Consider the following 11,715-nt stretch of genomic DNA (forward strand, 5'->3'; position numbering starts at 1 on the left):
TTAAAAAAAAAAAAAAGCTACTCTAACTCCCAACCTCCTCAACGTACTGTGGCTCTACTGCCTCGTGTTAGTTCCCATGGACACAATAACTCTCAGTCGGGCCTACAGTGTCCACTACACTTAATAGTATTTTCTATCAGAAATTACATGACATAGTAGGGCTCTTAAACTCTAACAAGGGGGAAGCTGGTGAATGTTTTACATGCACTTCTGCCTAGAATCTCTGGAAGATGGCATTTGTGCTGCATGGAGGCTGGCTGGGATAATTACAAAAGTTTAAATCTACTTAATAACAGCAAATTCAGTGGCTAGGTACCATATATACTCAAGTAAGAGCCAACCCGAATATCAGCCGAGGCACCTAATTTTACCCAAAACACTGCATTAAAAATGTGCTGAAAAACTCGGCTTATACATGAGTATATATGGTATATACTTAAATTCAGAAGTGATGCGTTAAGAAGTTAAGGTTCTATGACACTTCTCACCTGGCAAATGTAAGAAAAGCAAAAACAAAACAAAATTGTGCATGTTTCCTTTTGGTGACTGAATACTTTGGTCAAGCCACCGAACTGAGATTTTAAAAGTGCAGCAGAGTAAACCCATTATTTAAGATGCAGCTCTGTAACAGCAGAATCATATTCTTAGTTCTTTATGTAAGCAACCTGTGATAAGGTTTTTTTGTGCCAACATGACTTCTTTAGGAACATGTGCGAGGATTTTAGCCTGTCAATTAGGTTGCAGCTTGATTGGAGGGCAACCGAGATCAATGGCTCTTCAAGGAGTATTATTTTTCTTTCTCCCTGATCGGACTAGCAAACTGCTGCCTGAGTTGGCTGCTGTGCCTCAACGTTGTGCTGCGCTACATGTGGGCCAGCGAACCCGTGGATCTTGGTGCATTGCTACACCTTGAGGCTCCATCACGACCTGCTTCTCTATGCTGCTGTGCTACTGGCCTCTGCAACTTCGCCGTCTGCTTCCTTGACCTTGGACCAATGACCAGCTTCAGTTGGAAGGACCTTCAGTATATTAACTGTCCCATAAAAGTGAGTTGGACTGAGCACTCTGTACTACTGTGTGGACTAATTATATGTTGTATTCTGTCTCGCTATATAAACCTATGCTTTTAAATATAAATAATCATGTGTCCTGGTTTTGTTTCTCCAGAGAACCCTGCCTCACATACACCCAGTCTAGTATAACAGGAACATTTAATAAATAAAACTTACTACTTCACAACCCTATTACAACCTAACATTTCCAAAGAAATTCCCAGAATTTCTACTTGGCTAAGGACTAGAGGTGGTTTTCACATGACCATCAGTACCATGGGCAAATGGGATCCGAGGAAGTAAGGGGGCCTCCATATCAGCTAAGTAGCTGACATATTAGAAACATAGCCATAAAGGGAAAGGTAGCACAGGGAAGGCCTTTACCCTTTAAAGGTTTTATTTAGGTCCCAACCACTTGAGAATGACAGGCACTCACGTGAATAACACTTCCTGCGAAATGGGCCTGGAGGGAGACTCTCTCAGAAACTGAATATAGTCAAAGTCCCAACTCTCAACTGACTGTGGCTCTATTGTCATCTGTTAGTTCCCATGAATATAATAACTTTCAGTAAAACCCAAAGTTTTCAATTACACTTGAAATAGATTGAAGCAAGAGCCACAATGGACTCAAACACAGTGACAATCGTGAAGATGGCACAGGGCCTTACACAAAATCAGGTCACCTTGAGTCAGAGCCGACTCGCCCCAAGTAGTGGTAACGAGGTTGAGGAGGACGAGGGAGTAGTTGCTACAGGGTTCTGAGAGAGTGAAGAAAGTACATCAGAATATGGGAGGGCATATATTGAAAATGTATGTACATAATTGTACACAGACAAGCAATCAAGGTACATGATCTACTTAACATTTTTCCTTTAAAATTTTTTTAACAAAAATCATATCATCGTGAATGAGGGTGGCGCGTGATGGGGACCCAATGCCCATCTGTGGACAACTGGACATACCTTGCAGAGGGGTAGTGGGGAGGAGATGAGTCACTCAGGGTTCAGGATAGCAATAATGAAACTCACAACCTTCCTCTAGTTCGTAAACGCTTCCTCCCCCCAACTACCATGATCCCAATTCTACCTTGCAAACCTGGTTAGACCAGAGGATGCACAGCGGTACAGATGGGAACTGGAAACACAGGGAATCTAGGACTGATGAACCCCTCAGGACCAGCGGTAACAGTGGCGATACCAGGAGGGAAGGTGGGGTAGAAAGGGGGAAATTGATCACAAGGATCTACATATAACCTCCTCTCTGGGGGATGGGCAACAGAAGGGTGGGTGAAGAGAGATGCCGGGCAGTGTAAGATAACATATAATAATAATTTATAAATTATTAAGGGTTCATGAGGGAGTGAGGAGCAGGGAGGGAGGGGGAGGGGAAAAAGGAAAATGATGAGCTAATTCCAGGAACCCAAGAGGAAAGCGAATTTTGAGAATGATGAGGGCAACAAATGTATAAGTGTGATTTACAAAATTGATGTATGTATGAATTGTGATAAATTGTATGAGCCCCAATAAAATGATTAAAAAAATTTTTTTAAACATTTTTTTCTTATAGACAATTTAACATACAACATTGAACAACACTCCAAAGGATAAATCTTTAAAACATCTATGTGGGACTTTGTCAACCATCCCCACTTGCTTCCAAAGAATTGAAAATGTTTTCTAATCTCCCCTATCACATTGATTTCTATAGTAGGTAAAGAGATTTATGACAACCGAGTCGATTTTTTATACTGGATAAAGTTTCCAAAATTAAAAGGTTGCTAGAACAACTGGATTTCCATATAAGAATAAAGTTGGACCCATGCCTCACACCATATATGAAATTAACTCATGGGCCATGAATGGATCAATGACCTAGATGTAAGAACTAAAACCATTGAACTCTTTAAATAAAACATAGGGGTAAAACTTCAAGACCTTGTTTTTCATAAAGGACTCAAGCACACCACCTTGTGTGATCCAAAGACGACAATTTAAAAAATTCAAATATGGTGAACAGAAAAGTATCAGAGCTAAAATTAAGAGCATCCAATTTGTAGAAGGCTAGGGAGTGCAGTGGGAGCCCAGAACCCATCTGCAAAGTATATACTGTAGTCAGATCAGCCACTGGCAGAAACGCTAGGCCCCAAAGCAAGAGTCCCGAACAGCCCTACTACTACCAGGCAGAGACCATTGTAATATTGATTACGCTGGCTCGAATTCACTACTTGACCAGTCGACCTCCCTATAGACACGACCGGAATTTGCACTGGGTTCAAACAGCTCCTAGCAGTTCCGTGAAACAAATTCCTTCCCTGACTTTCTGAATGTTGATGGGGTCTTCTCCAACTGACACATTATTTGCATTTTTGTCTTTATATCAATAGGGTCTTATCTTTACCACCTTAGTGAGATTTGTTGCTTATTGTTTTCTGTTGGGTTTCCCAGTTGTGAAGCACAGGAGGAGTGGATGTAAAATGACAATAACTGATACAAAATGTTATAGGGAATGCAAGGATGAGAATAGGTGATAGGGAGGGAAAGGGGGGTTCAGGAATAAATAATTAAGGCGGGAGGGGGAAGGGAGCACTAGAATGGATCGTGATTGCACAACTCATTTTAATGGCGAGTCAACCAAGGAGGAGTGGGGGCAAGGAATGCTCTGAGATAGATGAGGTGGAGATTGTACAATTACCCGTGATATGATTGAACTATTTAATTATATGATATGTGAATTATTTGCCAATAAGACTGTTGGAAAAAATATATAATAATAGACTCTGAGATACAAAACCAAAACCAAGAGCAGTAAGATAAAAAGTAAATGGATTATTGACAAAGTAAAAAAATTTGTGCCTCAAAGACACTATTAAGAAAAGCAAAGGCAACTAACAGAAAAGGAAAAATATTTGAGAATCATATATCTAATAAATTAGTTAGTATCAAGAATATATAAATCTAATAAGTTAGTTAATATCCAGAATAATATCCAGAATAAACCATCTATAACTCAATAAGACAACCTAATTTTAAAATGAGCAAAGAATGCAAATAGATATTTCTTCAAGAATTATATATAAATAAGCACATGTATCATGAAGCATATGAAAAAAATGCTAAAATCCATGGCATTCATTAAAACTTATTGCCACTGAGTTGATTCCAACTCCCAGCAGCCCTAGAGAGCAGAGTAGAATGGCCTCATCGGTGTCCAAGGTGGTACTCTCTAGGGAAGTGGACTACTACATCTCTCTACCTCTGAGCAGTTGGTAGGTTTGTTTTGGTAACAGTCAGCGGTTCAGCCACTATGCCACCAGAGTTCCATTCATTACTAGGGAAATGCAAAAATGAGACACTACTTCACATCTACTAGGATGGCTATTAACAGAAAAATTGAAACTACAAGTGCTGACACGGATGTAGGAAACTTGAGACTCCTATGTTGCTGATGGGAATGTAAAATGGGCATCTCCTGTGGAAAATCGTTTGTCCATTGCTCAAAATGCTAAACATAAAATTACTATATGACTCAGTAATTTCATTTCTTTCAAGCTGAAACAAACACATGGATGCCAATGTGTATGATAGCACTGTTCACAAAAGCAAAAGGTAGAAACTACCCAAATGCCCATCAAAAGTTGAATGGATCTGCAAAATGTGGTATGTGCATATAATGAACGAACACGATCGCTGAAGACAAGACGGGTGCAAAAGCAAATGCGGTGAAGAAAGCTGATGGTGCCCACCTATCAAAGGATATAGAGTCTGGGGTCTTAAAGGCTTGAAGATGAACAGGAGGCCATCTAGCTGAGAAACGACAAAACCCACATGGAAGAAGCACACCAGCTGGCGTGATCACGGTGTGCCAAAGGGATCAGGTATCAGGCATCAAAGAACAAAAAATCATATCATTGTAAATGGTAACTCCAACTCCACCTCTTAATCATATATTTTAGTCCCTCCTTCCCGCATTTCAACTTTATCCAGTTAACATGGGGGAGGGGAATAATGTCTTATATGTTTCTCTTTCTATTGGGAAGTACAGGTCTAAGTGGAAGATGCCATTGGTATTCCTAGAACTGTGGCACTCATATCTGCAAAACACGTAAGTAACTTTCTGACCATGGATTCTAAAACTGCTAGATGGTATAGGTACTTTGCTCATAAGGCCTGAAGCGATCATCTAGTCTACTTCACCTATAGCACGATTAAAGAGGGAACTTATGAGCTATACATGTGTACATGCGTATAAAAATATATATTTAACCTACAGATTAACAAGTACCCAATTCAACTACTTCTATTTATAGACATAAATAGAATCTGACGTATTTACAGGTCAGGTCTTGTAGTTCTCTAATCCACTGGCTTTCTACTACAATTCTTATGCTGTTTCCTCCTAAAAGCCCTTTCATTACAACTACTTCTCTCGACTAAGCCCACAAAGAGTAGTGTTCACAAAAATTGCCCTTATCAAGAGCAATTAAAAATGTTTTCTAAAACCTTTGACAACAAAGCAATATTTAAGCATGGTATGCCAGATATACATGTAAGACTTAAATTTATGACATTACATTCCTGACGAAGGATGGTCAGCTTTTAGCTCATGCATCAGCTTAATAAATGCCTAAAAGGATCTAAAATCAAACAAGTACTTTCATTTTCAACTACAAGTAAAGATTCCCTTTTGTTGTTTTTGAAATTGCAACATTAAGAACAAGCTTAATAAGAAAATATAAATTGGAGTTGTAATAGTGGGCTCTTGATTGTGAAAAATGTACTTACTGTCACTGAAGAAATTACAGACAAATTGTCAAATGGGAATCTAATTTGTTGCGTCAACTTTCACTGAAAATGCAATAAAATATTTAATATTTAGTGGGCTTTGGTACTTTTAGGCTTTTCATTTTCATTCTCTCTCAAAGTTCCTTATTCTCTCCAATGCAATGTTACATTGTAATGGGTTGGCACATGTTGATTTTTGTGAACTTGGAATTACCTCATTATAAATGCTAAAGGATTGTGAAAACATGTTATTTGGCATAGAAAGAACTAGGCAATATAAGATTTTTTTTTTTAAATGGGCAGTAAAGTGCCAAACCTTCTAAAATTCCTGATGCAAATTTACGTTAAACCAATCTTAAAATCTATCAAATACATAAACCTGACTTGAACAGTTAAAACCTTATCAGCTGATCCCCACTCTGAGGCATGCTGGACCTGATCTGGTTTTCAACATTTTCTGTATCTTTGTTTGGTTTTTGTTTGCTCATATTAGGGTGCATCTCACTGGGGGTCACCCTCATTAAGGTGTGTCATATGTTCTTCTGTTTTTTGGTCTATGAAACCCAGGATAGATGAACCTATAGGGGCAGCAAGTAGAAGAAGGGGTTCAGGGGGAAAAGGGGTATAAGGGTGGTAGGGCGTGGTTAAAAGGGAGAGAATGTCAAGGAGTCCAGGAAGAAAAAGAATGTTTGGAAACTGACTGTGGTAGTAATTGTACCATTCTACTTGACATGACTGAAATATGAAATGATGTGATATATGTATTAACTCCCAATTAATAATAACTTTTTAAATGTAATCAATGATATGGGCCCATTTGTTTATAAATTGCTAAAGGGTAACCTAATAGACTGTGTAAGCTTCCCTGTAAAACACAATAAAAAATAATAATAATGACAAAGGAAGAAGCAGAGCATGCACATGCAAGATACTATGGTAAAATAAAAAGCCCTGCAACATTCAAAGGCTTCCCAGTGCTAAGGACAAATACAAGCAAATTCTTAGGCTTCCACTTTACCCTTTGCTTTATTTATTCTAGTAACTACTAAGTACTTACTGTTTTCTGCCTTGTTTCCTACAAATAAAAAATTATATACTAACCAGTATATAGATATGCTCAGAGTAATTCTGGCCCTGTTATCCAAAAAGCACAATTTTTTTATTGTCCTCTACTTTAAAAAGCAGAAATAGATTTATTTTGCATTTTTATTTTATTTTCTCTGACTTACTACTGAATTTAGACTTGAATCTAGGCAGGTTGTGCTTTTGAATCACTGTGTTCTCTTTCATAGAAGGATTCATACAAGGAGTACAGGAAATATACTATTTCTAATCAGTACTGAGAACATTTTTATCAAATAACTTCCATATAGAAATTTTCCAAAATTCCAACTGATAATAACAGACTGCAAACTTTCACTCTTAAACTAGAAAGTCTCTTCTATTTAACAAACAAATTTCTTGATTAGACAATTTTGACTTTGTTTATTGAAATATACTTTTTATGTTCTCCACAGAAATAAGAAAAATAACCTATTTATAGTCCTATACTCTTCTCAATTCCTCTCATCTTAATTTTAAAAAACACTTATTAGGCATTTCCCTGTGTAAAGTATTATGCTTGGTGCTCTGTTACAGAAGAAAAAGGTTATGTTAATACATAAGTCTCTCAAGTAAGTAAAAAGATCAGATTCTAACAGGGGAAAGAAAGCAAATCTACAAATGTATAGTTATACTGCAATATAATATAAATGATTAGTAGGATTAGAAAAGAGGGACAAGAGATAACCTTTGGAAGAAACCCAGGATTTTTGAGGTTACAAGTGATATCACAGTAGAACAAAAGCAGAAAGTCCAATGTCGATTCGGGACATGATGGGTACGCCATGTGCCACTTAGGACGCACATGGTGAGTCTGAAATGCATCTGAAAAGGTACGCTGAGCTCTTTTTTTTTTTTTTTTTTTGCTAACTGAATTAAGTGTATGAATAGGAAAAATAAGTTAAGATTGTATGCTTTAGAAAGAATATTCTACCTTGCAAGTCTGGCTGGACCAGAGGATGTACACTGGTACAGATAGGAACTGGAAACACAGGGAACCCAGGGTGGATGACCCCTTAAGGACCAGTGGTGTGAGTGGCGATACAGGGAGGGTAGAGGGAGAGTGGGTTGGAAAGAGGGAACCTATTATAAGGAACTATATGTGACCTCCTCCCTGGGGGACGGACAACAGAAGAATGGGTGAAGGGAGATGTTGGACAGGGCAAGATATGACAAAATAATAATTTATAAATTATCAAGGGCTCATGAGGGAGGGGGAGTGGGGAGCGAGGGGAAAAAATGAGGACCTAATGCAAGGGGCTAAAGTGCAGAGGAAATGTTTTGAGATTGATGAGAGCAATGAATGTACAAATGTGCTTTACACAATTGATGTATGTATGGATTGTGATAAGAGTTGTATGAACCCCTAATAAAACGATTTTAAAAAAAAGAAAGAATATCTGGAATTGGTCTGTACGGTGGACTTAAGTAAGGTGAGACTGTTGGCAGAGACCAATCACAATAATCAAAAGAAGATGAACATCAATGACAGAAATAATATGAGAAAGGTTCAACTCAAAACTCACTGACATCGAGATAATGCTGTGGGTTTCCAAGACTAACTGTTTACAGGAATAGAAAGCCCATCTTTCTTCCGAGGACCTACTACTGGTGGTTGCGAACTGCCGACCATGTGGATCATAGGCCAACGCTTAACCACAAGACCACCAGGGCTCCATATGCGAAAGGCTAGAAACATTTAAATTTCAAATGCTACACAAGGTTCCTTTTTTTTTTTTTTTAAATAACAATTTTCGAGATGTATACATTCATAAAATATTTGTGACTTCTTCTTCGGGCTCATGAATTCAAAAATTGGTAGAAAAGGCACAAAGCATTTAGTAAAAAGCAAAATATGATAAAGCCATTAAAAAGGATAAAAGCTATGGGAATTCACTAGGATGAGGTGGGAGAGGAAAAACTTATTTGCGTTGAGTCATGAATTGTACTTGGTCATGTATTGGGGCCAGATTTCTAAAGTCAAATCTGGGATCAAAAGTCTTCAAAGTAATAACAACTCATATTTTCTAAAGGCCAAGCAGTATTCTAAACATTTTCCATATACTATCTCATTGAACTTGCAGAACAAGTCTATGGGGTCCACGCTGATTACTAGGTCTGCCTTCCTTCCCTGCACAGTGCACCGTGTCACGGGGCAGCCACAGAGGTCACCAGCACTGCGCACCCCACAGCGGCCCCATCCCCTGGAGTTTCACAGTCAAGCCCCAGGGAATGCTGACTGCTTCACCAAAACAATGACCGTTACTTTCCAAAAATACATTTCCACCAAACCACAACTCTAGGAAGACACTAACAACTCTAGACACAATTAGAATTTAATTTAAATACCTCAGCAGAGAAGAATAAGCCTGCAGGAAGTTCGTTATTCTCTAACGCACATGCTAGTGTTGCTTTCGTCTACTTACCGACATGGCTGCGTGATCATTGCTGTTAGTCTGAGAAGGAGTCAGCAAGGCAATCAAATAAAAGAGCACAATGTATTCCAGTCATGGTGGCAGCAGTGTTCAAAGTAGCAAAAGCAAGTAACACTGTAAAATGAGCAAGTTGGCTATGTGCGAGGCTCCGATTTTAAAAAGGCATTTATTGACCACATAAATGTGACTATCATTTTGTTTCGAAGATTCATATGTCTTTCTGCATCCCTTCTAGTCAGGTAAATCCTTCTCCAAACTTCTATCTGATCAAGTTGTCTCATTAGCATAGAAGTCCTGAGACTGAGCAGTTATGGGATGGGCACCTTTCGAAAGCATCAGCTCTCTGCAGGCACCTTTCCTCCCGAGCAGTGGTTCTCAAGCTTTCGGCCAAAACTATGCAGATGTCTACGCTCCGGAAATGTTATCTGCTACAACCACAGTTAAGAACTGGAACCTCAATGTTTAACAACTATCTCTTTCCTCCAGAGACTCTAATGCAAAGAAATAAAATGACTGTCTTTCCAAGTAACAGAAAATTGTATGTAAGACATGCTTCTGAAGATGGTTAGAACAGGTAAATCACTTGACTTATCTGTATTTGGTTAATATAATTCACTAAGGAAATATGGGGCACTAAAATGCTATGAAATTTTTAAGCATATTTGTTTCTCTAAAAAGTAAATGACAAGGCAACATGAAAACCAAATCGTTAATGTCAATTTAAGTACATACCATATATACACGCATATAAGCCGACCCGAATATCAGCTGAGGCACCTAATTGTACCACAAAAACTGCATTAAAAATGTGCTGAAAAATTCAGTTTATACACAAGTATATACGGTATAAACTCTGGCTTTACTTCCATCATAATCATGTAGTAATGACTTTTTCATTAAAATATTGTTTAATTTTTAAGTTGTCTAATTTACGTCCCAAATTTTACTCATAGATATTTAATTTAAAGTACTGTTTGATTTTTTATGTTTTAAAGAAAAACTATTTCCAGAGAAACATGGACTTAACCATAATGGGTCAAAATGAAATTCAAAATCCGTTTACTAATGGAAGTTGAACTTCCGGTGTAGCCTACACCAATCGAGCCCCTCCATATGGGAAGCTGTTCTCTTCATCAACCAACCCCACAATGAGTGAAGGAGAACCCACAAGCCAAGGCAACCACCCCACTCACTGTAGGAAGCAGGGGCTGGCAGTTGTTCATCAGCCAACTGGTTCTTCTGGATTGGATTTAACCCTAGGTAATCTCTAATCCAGTATAGATTTAACATCAAACTATTTTTGACATTTGATTTAGTATAAATGACTTGGCCACTACAATGATTTTACTAATTTATTTTTATATATTCTTTCAAAATATATGTACAGAGGTATGAGGAAATATGACCACAAAGGCTGAATGAAATTCCAGTAAGAATTAGTAAACAAGTCAACAAAAGGCAGCACCCAACATACGATGGTTAGAAGAGGTAAATGATTACTGCCAAGAAAATCCAGGGCAGTTCTAATCTACGGCACAGACTCCCTATACATCGGAATTTGATATGATGAAACATATAAACTGCAAGTTAGAAACATTTGATATGATGCTGATGCAATATCCACTTGCCCACAAAGGAAAAAATGTTTCAAACATAAAGCCAATTAAAATGTGGTTTCCTTCTTAGCAAATAATAGAGCATAATTTTAAAAATCTATTTGGCCAAGATGCTAGAGATAGTATCCTTCAAGTATGGTTGAATTTAGGAAACTAAATGAAACGGGGTGGGGGAGAGAAGGAGAGGAGGTGATCCAAGCATCTTACATGCTGCTGAAGTGCTGACAAGACCATAGCAGAATGTACATATGCAAATATATTTATATATGAGGATGGGGAAATAGATCTATGTGCCTACATTTATAGGTTTAGTGTTAAGGTAGCAGAAGGACATTAGGCCTCCACTCAAGTACTCCCTCAATTCAAAATACTTTCTTCTATTAAATTGGCATTCTTTGATGCTCACCTTCCCGAAACAACCGCTGAAGACAAAACGGGTGAATAAGCAAATGTGGTGAAGAAAGCGGATGGTGCCCGGCTATCAAAAGATATAGTGTCTGGGGTCTTAAAAGCTTGAGGGTAAACAAGCGGCCATCTAGCTCAGAAGCAACAAAGCTCACATGAAAGAACCTATCAGCCTGTGTGATCATGAGGTGCCGAAGGGATCAGTTATCTGGCGTCAAAGAACAAAAAAATCATTTATCATTGTGTGCTCACCTCCATGATACGATCACTGAAGACAAATGGGTGCATTAGCAAATGTGGCGAAGAAAGCCGATGGTGCCCAGCT

The 11,715-nt window shown here is 38.3% G+C and overlaps 1 protein-coding gene across 4 annotated transcripts in view; it reads right to left on the minus strand.

The window, feature by feature from the left end:
- The window catches only part of EXOC6 (exocyst complex component 6), a 195,597-nt gene that overhangs the window by 57,690 nt on the left and 126,192 nt on the right, over positions 1–11,715 (minus strand). The window contains exon 19 of one of the 4 annotated variants that reach the window (XM_045291180.1): positions 9,361–9,390. The exons of the other annotated variants lie outside the window; for them this stretch is intronic. Coding sequence (XP_045147115.1) covers positions 9,361–9,390 — 30 coding nt within the window. The remainder of the gene's footprint in view (positions 1–9,360; positions 9,391–11,715) is intronic. 4 annotated transcript variants of the gene reach the window in all.

The sequence above is a fragment of the Echinops telfairi genome, unplaced genomic scaffold (genome assembly GCF_000313985.2).
Source record: "Echinops telfairi isolate 266 unplaced genomic scaffold, ASM31398v2 ScPeMD7_70;HRSCAF=299, whole genome shotgun sequence".
NCBI lineage: Eukaryota > Metazoa > Chordata > Mammalia > Afrosoricida > Tenrecidae > Echinops > Echinops telfairi.